Raw genomic sequence first — 17,270 nt, 5'->3', positions numbered from 1 at the left:
ATGGACAAATGTAAAAGAATGCACTGTGAAAGTAATTCATTTTCTTAAACAGACTGGATTACTATATAGGACAGCACTTAGGACTTGGCACGCGTCTGACATGGAGTCTGGGAAAAGAAAATAGATTAAAACCCAAAAACCTACAACCCCCCAAAAACCTTCAGTTTGCTCACAGGCAGATTTTAAGAGTCAAGTTGATCAAAAAATTAACTTAAAAACCCCTAAAATTCACTACAAATTAAGAGTAGAATTTCTTCAAATTGTGGATAATGAAGACACATAATATCAGAAATATTCTTACAATTGGCACAACTTTGGCTTAAATGTAGTGAGTATAATGAAAGGAATTATCTAGTTTGTATCATTTTATCTAGCCAAGAATTTCAAATTGAGAACTATTATTTTTCAGTTTATGAACCAATCCTGTGCAACTGATGGTTCACAGAGATTCAAAATCTATTCATGTATGTTTGTTTTAAATATTTGAATCCTGATGTTTCTATTTGTTTTCCAAACTTAAAGGAAGCACGGGTTCTATGAAAGAAGAGTGCACATAATTTGGGATTAACAATACTATCAGTTTTATTTCAGTAAAAATGAGTACAGGAGACACTTTCAAAAAGTACAAAAATGAAAAATAAAACATTCAGAGAAGTGAGAAGCAAGTTCTATTTTCTGCGAAAGCAGCAAGGAGCCCTGTGGCACCTTAGACTAACTGAAGTGCTGGAGCATAAGCTTTCATGGGCAAAGACCCACTTCATCAGATGCATGTAGCTTTTGCAGATTCAGACTAACACGGCTACCCCTCTGATACCTTCTATTTTCTGGGAACTCGAACACCAACCGTCTTCTAGTTGTTGTATTACTAAATTTTAAATCTGCTAATTCTACTGTACCTGCACAGTATTATGCTTATATAGGGTTTCTGGTAAACACTGCCAATCCAGCGTGACAAGTGTAGGAACCCGACACAGGTGAAAGAAGATACCAAAAAGAGATAATGGGGCAGAATAAGGAAAAAGCATCTTTCAAACCCCAGCATCTATAAAATGTCAGTTTTAGTGTTTGCCTTGGAAGTGTCTAGAAATGGTTGAACTCATGTCCCTGGTCTTTTCCTATGTCTAGTGTAATATTACCTTTGACTCCACAGTGCTCCATTGCATGTAGTTACCATGCAGATTTGTAAATTAAAGCCCTCTCCCACCGTGAAGTCCCATTTGGATATTTCCTTTGGGGATTTCTGCATCTTGATTTTACTTATCTGATTCCTAAACATGGCATCACCATATTTTAGTTTAATTTACAGTACTTGGGACACTGCCGAACTGTAGTAAATTGGTAAAGGCTGTCACAGCATTTAGGTGGCATTTATTACTTGTACAACACTTCTGTCACACAAGTTTGCATTCTTCACCTACCCCAAAACAGAAGCCCCAGAAGTCAAAGGGTTATATTTTTTGTTAGCATATCGCTTTTGTATGCTTTAAGTTAAAAACAGATCTTAACAAAATGAACAAATAAGACCTCTCAGACATGTAAACAGCTAAGAAACTTCAATGCTATTAAATTATTTATTTCCAGTTAAAGCTTAATTGACTTCAACAAGTAATAGAAAGTTTTGTTAGCAAGTGTACTGTGCTAAGTATTTTGCTAAATCTCTAATATGACTAAATGGTTTCCAAATAGCTGAAGTGTTTTATTTGAACAAGCTGCCTACATTGGTCTTGCATAAGCTGTACATCAGACTAAGTACTGAAAGAACTTCTGAAGGAGTGAAGTCTTCTTAAACATGTGAAAATTTCACACACACACACACACACACACACACACACACACACACACACACACACACACAATTTTCTGGTGTTCTTCATCAACCGCCATACATTTCTCCATGATGTATGCTGAAGCCACTTTTCTTCATTAGGTGTTGAAGAATTCTGCAGTGTGCTTCAAATACTAAAATGTGGCAGAGCTTTAGCATAATTCTGGCATTAGTCTTTATGTATAAGCATGCTGTACACTTAGATGACACAGCTTGCTAAGGAAATAGGAATATGCCATTGGTCACAACAAAAAGAACCAGTAAAGACAAGCCATAAGCACAATATTGCTGCTATTCTTTTTCCAGTTGAGAAGCAGGAGGACTACTCCACTCAAATCAATGCAATTAAACCTGGAAGACTACATTCTGTTAACATTTATTGGCATTTATTTATGGCAACATTAGGAGTGACTTTCATCAATGCCAATGGTAGAGAAAGGATTAAAAAAAATCTGGAAAGAGTAATGAAAACACTGCTTGAAAAGACGGATATCTTCTTTTCCCATCACTCAATGACTTAACACCTCCCTCAATTTCATGTTGCTAACTTAAATGAAGATGTGGGGGAAAAAAAAAAAAAAGTTGGCCAGAAGGTCTTTTCACTGAACACTGTTAGTATTTAGGTTCCTATTTAAGGTGAGCAGACCTAATGTGTCATCTGCATTTAAAAACACCCACTAAACCACACTTACAGATCCTAGGATCTTCATCTATAAAAAAAAAAAAAAAAGAAGTCATGCATCTGACAAAGTGGGTCTTTTCCCACGAAAGCTTATGCTCCAATAAATCTGTTAGACTATAAGGTGCCACAGGACTCCTCGTTGTTTATGCAGATTCAGACTAACACGGCTACCCCTCTGAGTTTTATAAAAAAAAAAAAAAAAAAGATTCCAGTCCAGCGCTCATTCTGCATATGAAATTGCAAGAGAATTTGCACATCCTACAATTAACTGATATTTCTATATCCGTGGTCTAAAACTTGCTAGTTAGTTTGGTTATTTTGCTCATGCAGCACATGACATGTAAGAGCATGCTTTGCAAGTATATCTAAATTGTGATAACTAGAGCAAACTATAAATAATATTTCAGACAACAATCTTTGTATTAAAACAGTTAAAATGTTTTATAAAAATAGTAACAGACTTAATAAATTAAACCACTGTTTTTAAAAAAAGGAGCCATGGGAACAGTTACGTGTTAAGACAAAGATAGAGACAGACAGAAAGATGACATATGACAAACTCAGATGCATATGAAATCTAAGGTACACTAGTGACTACACTAGTTTGAAATTTCAAGTAAAATATTATGCATTCTTTGCACTGTTGCATCTCTCTGGTACCAACTGCATTATTTGCAGTTAAATACAACTGAAAAAGAAACATTAGAAACATGATTAATACATTTTAAAATACATAGAAATTCTAGTTTCTTCATAACATTACAACCAGGAGGTAATTAGAGTGAACAAGGCCACTTCTGCAGTCCCTTGTAAGAGACACCAGTTCAGAAAAGTGTTTTAAAACATTTAGGTTAAAGGGTTAAACATGTTAGAAAACAACATTTTGTATTATGCTGTAAACCCTGTTGTGGTTTTGGATGAGGAGCACTAGGTAATCCTTAAAAAGTTCTAGTATATTGATTAGGTGCAAAATTCTCCAGTTGGTAGATGAGATCTACAGCAGCATCAACATCTGGTACAATATGGTCTGGCTCTACCAAAGCAGGATCAAATCTAAAATCTCTGTGACCATGAAATACAGTCTCAGTTATACTCTCCCTGGTATCAGAGGGCACCTTTGTGTGAGGATTGTAAACCCCAGTACAAACAAGAACTGACCTACAATTGGTGGCAGCAGCAGGTGCTAGTTCATTTTGCCAAGTGTGGTCTATTTCATCATCCTGAGAAATAGTGGCAGACCTGATCCCAGCAGCAACTTTGGCCTGGATACGTCCTATGGAACCTTTTCTGGAATTCTTCTCTTCAAGGTAACGATTATAAAGGTTAGCACCATAGATATCCGTCATTAGGTTGTCCCTAGAAAGCGAAAAATATGGTTTCACTGGCAAAGTACAGTCAAATCAGCAGATATCAGATGTACTGAAATTTTTTTTTCAATTTTTTTTGTAAATAAAATTCCATCTCTCCATACAAATACAAGAAAATATGTGGTGAAGTCTTTGGTCATGATCTTCCTTCAATACACAGATAGGGGAAAAAAGACAACCTAACAATAGCTATTTTTATTATTTTAATAATTCATGAAACATCATAGATATGAATAATTCTAATACAACCAGCAGGCCAGAAAAAGCACGCATTTAGTAGCAGTCCTTGCCAATAATATATACCAACGACCTAAAGATCAAACACCTTTTCCTAAGCATGGCCTACTTCAGAAAATAAAACTTAATTTTGAAAAAGGAGTTATGTATACATTGCTCCAAATTCATGTAAAGAAACTATTGCATATAAAGTAGTTAAAGGAAATGTTATTGGTTTTCAAAGTCAAGCAAGCCTAAAATTGGGAAATGCCAGAATTAAATTTGTTCATACATCCCATAAACCTTCCTGCAGCTGGAAGTGAGGTGTTTTGGCAAGCTGTTAAAACATGCTGCACTGAGGAAAAAACAGAAGAAAATTGATCCTGATATCTTATAATTTGGGCAAATCTGAAGAGATTTATAGGTGGCCAGCAAAAGGCACTTCCCTCTGCCCATGATTATCCCTCTCTTAAATTTCAAAGTCCTGCTGTAAACCATGCCCAATCTTAAAATAAAAAAAATAAAAAAAATAGTTCTGAAGAATTTTTATAATGGTGTTAGGCAACTTTAACATAGGGGTTGCTACCAATACACCTGTACTGAGAAATACAACATCAGTTAAACTTCAAGGAAAGGAGGAATTATAACATCAGAAAGATGTCACGATTTACCCTAAAATACTGAAAGCATCCTGGAAGGCCCTAATCTACTGAAAAAGGTTTGTTCACACAATGTCAGAAATTTGGTTTAACAGAAAATATAACTTCTATGAATATAACAATAACTTACACAAACAGATTTTCAAAAAAAGTTTAAATAAAAGATTAGGACAAACTAGCAATAAGATAATGGAAGCCACAATTTTCCTTACTGTTATTTGTGTTGCAAACAATTTCCTAATGTGCATATTTGATTATCTTTTCCCTTACCCAATTGCATAAAGAGTTTGAATAGGCTTCTTCCAGTGTCTTTGTGCAGCCTGCATTCTAATAAGGTACTCTGCATAGTGATAAGTCAGTTCACTAGGCTTGCCCATCAAGGCCTCATATTTCAGTTCTTTGCCAGTGATCTTCTTGTAAATATTTTCCAAACAAACCATAAATGTTCCATGTCCAAATCTGGAAAGGAAAGCATTACAAACTGTATTAAGTACACAAAGAAAAAAATAAGGCATTTCAATTTCATGGACTTTTGCTGATACCTGTACTGTTAACTCTTGGAAACTGGTACTACTTGCAGATATTAGCACTACTTTAAAGTAGAGATGGGAAAACTGCTGAAATTGATAACTTATTAAACAATCTGTTTAACTGGCAGAGGTGTAGCGAAGGGGGTGCAGGGGGGCCAATGCCCCCAGGGCGCCACACTAGGGGGGTGCCAGGCCGGGTGAGAGTGAGCGCACACTGCACAGGCTCACCTGGCATGGGCAGCGAGTTATATGGCCGTCCCGTCCCAGCCCCAGGCTGTCCCTGCCGTGTGCAGTGTTCAGTCTGCTCCCCCTTGCCTGCGCATGCTGTGCAGCATTTCCAGGTGACCGGGGAGATGCCCGGGCGTGACGTGACGTCACAGCCTGGGACTTTAAAAGTGGTCGGTGCTGCGTGGTGCCTGCCTAGCTTCCGGTTCAGAGTCCGTGGACTTTTGGGGCCGGAGCGCAGACTTCGACCCCACAAAGTGGAAGGCAGAAGATACGGCAGGGCAGGGGGAAAACTAGGGGGAAGGGGCAGGAGAGGAAGGGGCTTGTGGGGAGGGGAGGAGCTTGTGCGGAGGTGGAAGGGAGAGGGAAGATACAAATGGCAGGGGGCCAAGTTCAGACAATGAGGAAAAGGGCAGGAGGGGAGGTGTCAGTGGGAGGGCGGCCAGGGTGATTCTGGGAGAGGAGAGGGGAAGGGAAGAGCATTAGGGTCTGGGGGGGGTGCTGGGAGAAGGCTTGAAAGGAGGGGTGGGCATGAGAAAGGCGGGGATGGAGCAAGTCATGTGTGAGGGCACAGGGGCATGAGGGCAGAGAGTGGTGAGGGGGTGGATATCAGGGAAAAAGAGGGCAAAGGGGGCAGGGGCAGTAAGGGAAGGGGGAGGCACCAGGAAGGTTCAGGGCTAAGGGAAGGTGCAGGTGCCAAGGGATTCTGGGATGAAGCAGAAGGGCAGACACCTGCAGGGGAGGAACCAGCACCAGAGGAGAGAGGCAGGGCAGGCGTGTAGAGAGAGGTGTTAGAAGAGGGGATGAGGAGAGGTAGCTACTGGGGGAGTGGACACAAGAGGGAGAGAAGGGCTGGTGGAGGGGGACAGGTCGCAGGAGGGCTGAGGGCAGTGAGAAGGGCAGGACTCAGGACAGCAGAGGAGGGTGAGGAGTTGGTGGGCAGCAGGCACCAGGGGAGATGGAGCAAGGAGAGGAGACATGGCAGCAGAGAGAAAAGGTAACGGTTTAAAAATATTTATTAATATCTTGGTATGCTGCCCACAGCCAGTTTGTTTGCACCCCGCGGTGCAGTTTGGGTATATGCGGGGATTAACACGTGGCCGGCAAGTGGGAGCCAAAACAAAAAAGTAGTCAGTGTAATGATCTTCTATTGATATGCATTTTAATAGTTAAATTCTTGGACTGTCATTGCTCATGAAAAGTGCTGTCACATGGGTAGAAATTGGGTAAATATTGCATTTTATTAATATCAGCAAAACTGACTTAAATGGGGCCTATGTGTTGTGTAGTCTTGCCTTAATCTTTGTATTCATGCCTGTCAGTGTGAAAGAAGCTGTTTGTATCTATTTACTTGCATATGCAACCACACTTAAGTTGAGGCCCTCAGCGTGTTCTGTAAGTATCAGTGTGGCCCCTGGGGCTTCCAAAGTTGAGTTGCCCTAGCTCATTCCTGACAGGTGTCTGTCTAACCTGGTCTTAAATATCTCCAGTGATGGAGATTCCGCAATCTCCCTAGGCAATTTATTCCAGTGTTTAACCACTCTGAGAGGCAGGAAGTTTTTCCTAATGTCCAACCTAAACCTCCCTTGCTGCAGTTTAAGCCCATTGCTTCTCATCCTATCCTCAGAGGCCAACGAGAACAGTTTTTCTTCCTCTTCCTTATGATACTCTTTTAGATACTTGAAAGCTGCTCTCATGTCCCTTTTCAGTCTTCTCTTTTCCAAGGTAAACAAGGCCAACTCCTTCAGCCTAGCCTCATACCTCATGTTCTCATATCTTTCATCATTTGTGTTGATCTTCTCTGGACTTTCTCCAGTTTTGCCACATTTCAGGAAATGTGGCGCCCAAAACTGGACATGATACTCAAGCTGGGGCCTAATGTAGATGGCTCAGTCCCTGCCTAGGGGACGTGAGACTGGGCAGGTTAATTTCCAATCCTCCTGTTTATTCTTTTCTTAAGCCAGAAGGGCACAGTAGTTCTGATGGGGGCTCTGCAGGAAGACAGCCCGCACTGCTCCCTGCCTGAAACCTTATGCAGGTGTTAAACAGCTGTCCAGCCCACCCTAGAAGTGACTGCATTTCAGCATTCCTGAAGCAACATAGCACCAACACCAGGGACAGAAGAATGGCTCCCGGGCATGGCTTGCTCATGACTGCTTCAGTCCCATTGGATGGGCCTCAGCCTCTTTTCTTTCCCTCCCCCGCTTTGCAATGGGGCTGTAGACTCTGGGGGGGAGAGGGGTGGCAGGCAGAGGTGTCTCCCTGCAGCCTATGTAGACACGTCTCTGTATTAATCATTCTCTCATTGAAGTTTTTAGCTTTGTAGTGAGTCCTTTTACATGGAAACTTTGTATTAAGTCTTGGTAGAATAGTCCCTAGGACAAGTGAGGCAGAAACTGTTCCTGTGGGGTGAATGAGTTGGGAATGGATAAGGCGGAAGGTGAGCACCTCTGGGCAGTTGCAAAGGGGATATAAGCCAGATCCAAGATCAATGAGCCCTGGGAAGTGGGCCCATTGAAAGGAGACTGGACCTGTGGATGCCTTGGGGGTCAGCAGCAAGGGCCTGCTTTGGGAAGCCCCCTCTTTGGAGGTGAATGTGGCAGCATTGAGACACCACCCAGAAACAGGCACCACAGAGACTAACTGTAGATTCATGGGACGGCTCTCACAGCTCTTGCACATGCATAAGATGATAGATCTGCAGGAGGGGGGGCAGTGGCGTAGCGGGTGGGCCAGAGAGATCAGTTGCCCCTGGGCACCATGCTAGGGAGGCTCCAATTTAATCCCATTCTGTTCCCCCCATTATCCCTTCAGCTCACGTGCTCCTACTCCGCCTGCCACCGGCAGCTGAAGCCTCCTCCCTGTCTCTCTGCTCCAAGCCCGACCCTCCTCCATCTCCACTGGCGGGTTAGTGCATGCGGGAGCCTGGCCCCAAACTGTAGAGGGTGGGGGAAGATGCAGTACAAGTTCCCCTCAGCTGTGGGCCAGGTTTGGTGCCGTGTCACATGGAGGCAGGGCCGCAAATTTTTCCTTTGCCCCCGGGCGCATAACACCCTCGCTACGCCTCTGTTAACTGGTTAACCATGGGGCACGGGCAGATGGGCGGCCAGGGGCTTCTCCGCCAGCCAGGTCATCTGGTTAACCTGTTACCTGGTAAGCATGCCAATAAGGCTAATGCTTACTGGGTAACTGGCTAACCCTTTAGCCTTTAACATCTCTACTTTAAAGCCAGTTGAATGCTACTGCCCATTGCATTAGTGCGCTGAGAAGCATTTGGGAGGGGGATAGGAGAGCTACTTCATGAAGTATTTTGAGGGAAAAAGGAAAAATGGGCTAGGGCTGAAAAGAGAGTTTTCACTTAAGAAAGCAAACTTTTGCAACTGTGAAAAATTGAATGCAAGAAAATAATGCAGGTTTTTGCAAGAACAGAATGTGACATTGCCAGTTGTACCCAACGTATTACTTTTGCACAGCTCAACTCAGGGTTTTGATGCCTATACCTTAATGAAGAGTTAGTATAAAACATTGTCTCTTCTTGAATTTTGACTACTCCCTTTTATTACCAACATGGTAATGTCCCGGCTCACCCTCCCCGCGCACGTGACTGTGTGTTAAAAGTGTGAAATCTAGACACCTCTGCTGACTGGCTGAGCCTTGGTAGGGGGAGGGACTATCAGGAAGTCTAGGGTTTTATAAAGGAGTGAGTCAGCGACCAGGGAGCTTGTGAACAGGTGATTGCAAACAGGGAGTTTAGAGAGGGAGTTTGGAAGGGGAGAGGGAAAGGGGTGAGGTATTCTTCCCTTTCCTTTAAACCCTTTTTTAGGACAGCAGGTAGGGATAGTGATAGGTCTGCTGTTACGGAGCTTGCCATGTTTGTCTTCCTCCCGGAAGAAAGAAGGGATTTCATCTGCACTAAGTGCAAGCTAGTCGCCATTTTGGAAGAAAAAATTAGAGGACTGGAGGCCCAAGTGTCAACCCTACGCTCGATCAGAGAGGATGAAGACTTCCTCAATAGAAGGCAGCATTTAATCCTTCAAGCACGGCAGGCAAAAGTGCCAAAGAGGGCAATACAGGACAAGGAAGAGAATTGGTAGCATGTAACTTCTAGAAGGAAAAAAAGACCAGCACAGGAATCCCCCATTCCTACAGAGGTAAGTAATTGCTTTCAGGCTCTCCCAACAGCCTCTGCGATGGTGAATGCTTTGGAAGGGACCTCACAAGAAAGAAATCGGAAGGGAACGACTTCTACTAGAAGGCATAGGATGAGGAGTCCTAGCGATCGGGGTTCCACAACCACCACCCCCAAAAGATGAAGGTGGGTGGTGGTGGTCGGGGACTCCCTCCTTAGAGGGACTGAGCCATCCATCTACTGTCCGGACCTGGAATCTCAAAAGGTGCGTTGCTTACTGGGAGCTCGAAATCAGGATGTGACCAAGAGTCTTACAAAACTGATTAAACCTTTGGATAGCTACCCTTCCTCCTTCTCCATGTGGGAACTAAAGATACAGCCAAGAATGACCTTGAGCAGGTTACTGCAAATTATGTAGCATTGGGAAGAAGGATCCAAGAATTCGGAGTGCAAGTGGTGTTCTCGTCTATCCTCCCTGTTGAAGGGAAAGGACTGAGTACGGATCGTCGAATTCAGGAAGTAAATGCGTGGTTGTGCAGGTGCTGTCGGACAGAGGGCTTTGGTTTCTTTGACCATGGTACTCTGTTCCGGGCACAAGGATTGTTAGGAAGATATGGGATCCACCTTTTTTTTTTTTTTTTTTTTTTTTTTTAAAGAGGAAGGAGCATCTTCGCGGGCAAGCTTGCAAATCTAGTGAGGCTGGCTTTAAACTAGCTTCGTTGGGAGACAATGACCAAAGCCCTGAGAAGTGAGGAAGTCGGATACCGGAAAGAAACACAAAGAGGAACAAGCAACAAAGGAGGACCCCTGATTCGGATGCAGAAGGTAGGGCGATCAACTGGTTATCTAAGGTGTTTGTACACCAATGCAAGAAGCCTGGGTAACAAATAGGAGGAATGGGAGGCCCTGGCCCAGTCCAAGAACTATGATTTGATTGGGATAACAGACTTTGTGGGATGACTCGCATGACTGGAGCGCTGTCATGGAAGGGTATAAACTGTTCAGGAAGAACAGGCAGGGGAAAAAAGGAGGAGTTGCACTGTATATAAGAGAGCACTATGATTGCTCAGAACTCCAGTATATAGAGGGAGAAAACTCCGTGTTGAGAGTCTATGGGTCAAGTTTAGAGGTGTAAGCAACAGCAGTGATGTCATGGTTGGTGTCTGCTACAGGCCACCGAATCAGGTGGATGAGGTAGACAAGGCTTTCTTCGGACAACTGAGAGAAGATTCCAGATCACAGGCCCTGGTTCTCGTAGGGGTCTTTAATCACCCTGAAATCTGTTGGGAGACCAATGAGGCAGTACACAGACAATCCAGGAAGTTTTTGGAGAATGTTGGGGAGAACTTCTTGGTACAAGTGCTGAAGGATCCAACCAGGGGCTGTGCTCAGCTTGACCTGCTGCTCACAAACAGGGAGGAACTAGTAAGGGAAGTAGAGGTAGGTGACAACCTAGGAAGCAGTGATCATGAGATGGTAGATTTCTTCCTTTGGTCAGGATCCTGAAAAAGATAATAGTAAAATACACACCTTAGACTTCAGAAAAGCAGACTTCAACTCCCTCAGAGACCTGATGGGCAGAATCCCCTGGGATGCTAACATGAAGCAGAAAGGAGCCCAGGAGAGCTGGCAGTATTTTCAAGAAGCCTTATTGAAGGCACAGAAAGAAACCATTCAATGCGTAGCAAGAGAAGCAAATATGGTAGGAGACTGGATTGGCTTACTGGGGAAATACTTGGGCCGTGTCCAGACTCAGGGGTTTTTTCGGGAAAAGTAGCCTTTTCCCGAAAAAACTTCCCCTGCGTCCAGACTCAAGCCGCGTTCTTTCGAAATTATTTCGAAAGAACGCGGCTTTTCTTTCGATGGCGGTAAACCTCGTTTCACGAGGAAGAACGCCTTCCTTCGAAAGTTCCTCTTTCGAAGGAAGGCGTTCTTCAATGTAAAGAGGCCGTCTTCGAAAGAGAGCATCCAGACTCGCTGGGTGCTCTCTTTCGAAAAAGCGGATTTTTCTTTCGAAAGATCCGCCTGCTGTCTAGACGCGATCTTTCGAAAGATGCTCTTTTGAAAGTTGCTTTCGAAAGAGCATCTTTCAAAAGATGCCTGCAGTCTAGACATAGCCTTGGTGAACTTAAGCACAAAAAGGGAGCTTACAAAAAGTGGAAACTTGGAGAGATGACTAGGGAGGAGAATAGATGTATAGCTCGAGAATGCAGGGGAGCTATCAGGAAGGCGAAAGTGCAACTGGAATTGCGACTCGCAAGGGACGTGAAGGATAACAAGAAAGGTTTCTACAGGCACGTTAGCAATAAAAGGGTAATCAGAGAGGGTGTGGGGCCCTTGCTGGATGACAGAGGTGGCCTAGTGACAGATGATGTGGGAAAAGCTGAAGTACTCAATGCTTTCTCTGTCTCTATTTTCATGGACAAGGTCAGCTCCCAGACAAATGCACTCAGCAATGGAGTATAGGAAGGAGGTAGACAGCCCTTGGTGGGGAAAGAACAAGTTAGGAACTATTTAAAAAAGCTAAACATACACAAATCCATGGGCATTGCATTTAATGCATCCGAGGGTACTGAGGGAGTTGGCAAATGTCACTGAGGACCCTTTGGCCATTATCTTTGAAAACTCATAGAGAACGGGAGAGATCCCAGTTGATCCAGAGATGTGATTATTCTTCTTTATTCAGCGCTGGTGAGGCCACATCTGGAGTATTGTGTCCAGTTCTGGGCCCCCAATTATAGGAAGGATGTGGATGCATTGGAGAGGGTCCAGTGGAGGGCGACCAAAATGATTAGGGGGCTGGAGCATATGACCTACAAGGAGAGGCTGAGGAAGTTGGGTCTATTTAGTCTGCAGAAGCAAAGAGTGAGGGGGATTTGATAGCAGCCTTCAACTTCCTTAAAGGGAGTTACAAACAGGCTGGAGAAAGGCTGTTCTCAGTAGTGACGGATGGCAGAACAAGGAACAATGGTTTCAAGTTGCAGTGGGAGAGGTTCAGGTTGGATATTAGGAAAAACTATTTCACTAGGAGGGTGGTGAAGCACTGGAATGGGTTACCTAGGGACGTAGTGGAGTCTCCATCTCTAGAGGTGTTTAAGTCTCAGCTTGACAAAGCCCTGGCTGGGTGGATTTAATTGGGATTGGTCCTGCCTTGGGTAGGGGGCTGGACTTGATGGCCTTCTGAGGTCTCTTCCGGTTCTATGATTCTATGGAGAAGCCTGGAATGGTAGAACTGTCGACATTACATGGCACATGTGCCTACCTTGGAGACTGTGCTTCAGCCACCCACATCAGATCCATATTACAAGCAAGCACAGGTATATGTGGGTAACTGGCTTGATGATGTGGTTTTCCAGGACAGCCACCGGTCAGCAGAACATCTATTATCAGCTGAAGATTCGTCTCCCATCTGACTGGTTCTCCAAACAAAACAACAGCTGCAGGAACAAGGAAACACAAAATAAGTTTCTAAGGTTTAACAAAAAGCACCATTCTCAACACCTTAATTTGATATAAAAGACAAAAGGATAGATCCCAAATTAATTTAAGCGAACTCCTATATTTTAAAAAATTCAGTAAAATGATTAAAGTGCAACATGGGGCAGGTCCATCTTTTTGTTCTGTGTTCACACAGCCACTAGCACATGATCCTGGTTCATGAGTAAGGCTCCAAGGCACTACAATAATACAAACCATAAAATAAATAGTACTAAGATGGCTGTGATTCAATCTCCTTTGTTATAGAAGGAATTTCCGAAGTTGTTAAAACCCCAAAGATTTTACAAGATTAATTACATGCATCTGACAAAGTAGGTCTTTGCCCATAAAAGCTTATGCTCCAATACACGTGTTAATCTATAAAGTGCCAAAGGACTCCCTGTCACTTTTGCAGATCCAGACTAACATGGCTACCCCTCTGATACTTGATCTTTGATGTTAACTCAATTGCCATTGGACAGCACTGGCATGTCTAATCACATTTATAATAAGCCAATTACAAAGGGAAACAGCTGAAATGCAATTCATTTGCAAATTAATACAATCAAATTAGGCCTGAATAAAGATTTAAACTGGCTAACACTATACAAAGGCAATTTCCCTTCTCTTGATATTCACATCTCCCCTTCAGCAGCTGTGCATGAGCCATATCCAACCTGTTTGATTAGCCTCATTCACACTGGTCCTAAAATTACGTCTTTCTGTTGTTGTACTTTTATATATATTCCCCTGCCTCTGTAACTTCCACTCCAATTCATTTGATGATGTTGATTTTACCCATAATGCTTATTCCCCAATAAATCTGTTAATCTCTAAGGATATGTCTTCACTGAATTCCTCTTTCGAGAGAGGAATGCAAATGCAACTGAGCGAAATTGCAAATGAAGCGCGGATTTGAATTTCCTGCACTTCATTTGCATAATCGCATCCGGGCACTATTTTGAAAAAAGAAATGCTGTCTAGATGCGGTACTTTCAAAAGAAAACTCTTCTTATAAAATGAGGTTTAAGGGTAACTTTGAAAGTAGTAAGGGTAATTTCGAAAGAAGGGTTTCCTTTCGAAATAACCGCGTCTAGACAACATTTCTTTTTTTGAAATAGGGTATTTTGAAATAGCGCCCGGATGTGATTATGCAAATGAAGCGCAATAAATTCAAATCTACACTTCATTTGCAATTTCGTTCACCTGCATTTGCATTCTTCTCTCGAAAGAGGAATGCAATGTAGACATAACAAGTCCTGTGGCACCTTAGGGTATCTTTACAGATAGAGACTAACATGGTTACTCAAGACTTTTCACATTTATAATATTATGAATGTGATAGATTAACATACAGCACTATACACAATAATCAAATCTACCAGAACTACCATCTGTTTGTCTCTAGACAAAATACAGTATGGATGTTTATATTCCTAGCTGATATCTCCAATTGCTAGGAATAAGTCATTGGGTAGATCCAGCTCAATTTTTTTCTTTCATTCGCAGATCCAGTTTCTTTCTTTTCAAACAGATGGAAGTAGAAGAGGAAGAAATGCCTCTGGTCACAACATTGCAAATGATCTGCTGACCAGAAGGGATTCCAGTTCCACCCTCATTCCCAGAAACAAGGAAGCACAATCAGCTAGAAGGTGGCAAAAGGAAATCAAGCCCCTTATGCTCTTCTCACTCCAAAGAGGCCCATGGGTGAAAACTACACACTCACAAATGACAATGTTATTAGAGCGCACACACGTTTTGCATACATTTTGTATGTATATTTGGGTTCCCTCTGCCAACCATCCACATCATCAATGTGGGGTTCAGGAACTTCTAACTGAAAATAACATTTACAATGAAGAAGAGAAGACATTTAATCTATGCTATGACAATTGCAAGATAAGAAAACAAACCAAAAAAAAACCACACATACCCTCAATTTTGGGAAGTTCCACAGCTGAGGAATGCTGCAATGAGAAAAAGTGAACTTAACTCCACTAATTTAAACATCCTCTGAAGTTACTAACTAAAAGAAATGCAAAGCATTACTCCCCTAACCATTCCTGGGGAAATTAACAGAACACTGATGCACTTTACATTCAGATGTAACTAGTTTTTACGTCACTTCGCTTAGAAATTAATACAGGCAGTCCCCGGGTTAGGGAACCGATGTAAGTCGGATCCATGTACTTACAAACGGGGTGAGGCAACCCCGCACTAGCTGCTTCCCCCCAGCAGACCAGGGAGACGTGAAGCTAGCGCCCCCCCCAGCAGACCAGGGAGACGCGGAGCAGCTTTTCTCAGCAGACACCTCAGCTTGAGAATAAAGGACTGAGGCAAGTGCGTTGTGGGAGAATAAAACTGAGCTCTGGAGAAATGTTTGGCTAGAGTTTCCCCTACAATATGTACTAGTTCCGACTTACATACAAATTCAACTTAAGAACAAACCTACAGTCCCTATCTTGTACGTAACCCGGGGACTGCCTGTATCGCCAAGCACAGAAGTGTCATCCAGCAGCAAAGACAAGTTCGGACTGATGGTTTTTGTGTGTTCTATATTCACAGCACTGCTCTATTTGCAAGACTTTGGACAAGTCACAGAATTCCTATTCCTCAGTTTGCTCATCTGCAAAAAACAAAAAAATACATTTACCTTTCTATCAGGGGCATTAAATATTTATATAATGCTTTGAGAATTTCAGCAGACAATATATTTGAGAACATTTCATATTTCTAAGACAATCAACAGATGTTTTACAACAATTGCTACACTAGGCTAATGTTTTGCATTTCCTTCTCCATCCCCCTAAAGATTACACACAAGTCAGCAGAGTCTTGGACTCCTATTTTCGCATGGCTAGCTGAGAGGTGACATTAAAAAGTTACAAACATTTAACCTCAACTTGGAAATGTCTGGATTATGTTGGGCTTGTAAAATCTTCAGTTTTATCTAAGCATAGTTCCACTGATGGTGATAACACAAAGGGTATGTCTACACTGCATTCCTCTTTCAAGAGAGGAATGCAAATGCAGATGAATGAAATTGCAAATGAAGAGCAGATCTGAATTTCCCATGCTTCATTTGCATAATTACGGCCGGCCGCTTTTTCGAGATAGCATTTTTTCACCTCGAAATTGGGTGTTTAGACCTGGTTATTTTGAGAAAAAAATCCTTCTTTCGAAATTACTCCTTATAAAATGAGGAGTAAGGGTTATTTCGAAAGAAGGGTCCCCCCCCCCCAAAATAACCAGGTTTAAACAGCATTTTTTCATCTCGAAAAAGTGTCCGGCTGCAATTATGCAAATGAAGCGTGGGAAATTCAAATCCACACTTCATTTGCGATTTTGTTCATCTGCATTTGCATTCCTCTCTTGAAAGGAGGAATGCAATGTAGACATACCCAAAAAGAACTGCTCTGATCTCTTCAGTACATTTTAATTAGGCTTATGTAAGTATCTAAATTGAAAAAGCAAAATATATCAAGTTACTTTCCAAAGCAGCTCTTACCAGATTCGAGCTCTTTTTTCATAAGCACATTAACTCATGAGTAGTATTTGACCTATAGCTTTAAGTCCATATATTAGCATGTCACTGAAAATGAGTTTTCTTCATTAAAAAAAGTCAAGAATTGCAAGAGTTCCAAAAGAGCAATGGAAATTTGTGTAATTCCTTCCTCACGAACAGATCATTATCGGCTCCTTTGGAGCTGTTCCTAAACACATACAATGTGCTTGTGTCTTCAAAACAGATTTCATAATCAGGAGAAGGAAGCAGTGCCTCTGGGCAATCATCTGCATTTCTCAACAGCCACTTTCATAATTTTGCTCTACAAAGTACGAGCAGAAATTTGGCCTGTTTATGACCAACAAGTCTCAGGCCATCTTAAACATGGTTTTATATTTGTAGCTCTTATTTTTATCTTGTAAAGTATAAAAAAAAGGGGTAACATATCACAGGAGAACTGATATTACACCTTCTCTGTAGATAACTAATCACAGTGCAAGCTTCCCAACTCCATCAATGACCCACAAAACAAACCCACAGGAATCAGTTCTATGGTGAGTGTTTGTTTTCCACACAGTTAATCATGTGGAGTTAATCAACCTCTATGGAGACTGCCAACAAGAGTATTAATTAGTGTCATGGGTCATGTTTGTGA

The 17,270-nt window shown here is 42.4% G+C and overlaps 2 protein-coding genes across 7 annotated transcripts in view; one reads left to right on the top strand and one right to left on the bottom strand.

Moving 5' to 3' along the window:
• LOC102454815 (haloacid dehalogenase-like hydrolase domain-containing 5) overlaps nt 1–17,270 on the bottom strand; it is a 46,329-nt gene that overhangs the window by 11,295 nt on the left and 17,764 nt on the right. For 4 of the 6 annotated variants that reach the window (XM_075939655.1, XM_075939656.1, XM_075939654.1 and 1 more), the window contains exons 5-8: nt 15,044–15,077; nt 12,896–13,070; nt 5,020–5,208; nt 3,666–3,863 (exon numbers count right to left, since the gene is read on the bottom strand). In XM_075939655.1, the coding sequence (XP_075795770.1) occupies nt 3,666–3,863; nt 5,020–5,208; nt 12,896–13,070; nt 15,044–15,077 (596 nt within the window). Of the gene's footprint in view, nt 1–557; nt 3,864–5,019; nt 5,209–12,895; nt 13,071–15,043; nt 15,078–17,270 lie in introns of those variants that run through there. The other 2 variants (XM_075939657.1, XM_075939651.1) reach the window with 2 other exon arrangements.
• The window catches only part of RAB43 (RAB43, member RAS oncogene family), a 67,297-nt gene that overhangs the window by 41,643 nt on the left and 8,384 nt on the right, over nt 1–17,270 (top strand). The gene's annotated exons all lie outside the window — the stretch shown is intronic.

Source organism: Pelodiscus sinensis, chromosome 11 (assembly GCF_049634645.1).
Source record: "Pelodiscus sinensis isolate JC-2024 chromosome 11, ASM4963464v1, whole genome shotgun sequence".
Lineage (NCBI taxonomy): Eukaryota > Metazoa > Chordata > Testudines > Trionychidae > Pelodiscus > Pelodiscus sinensis.
This window is presented reverse-complemented; position numbering and strand designations above follow the sequence as displayed.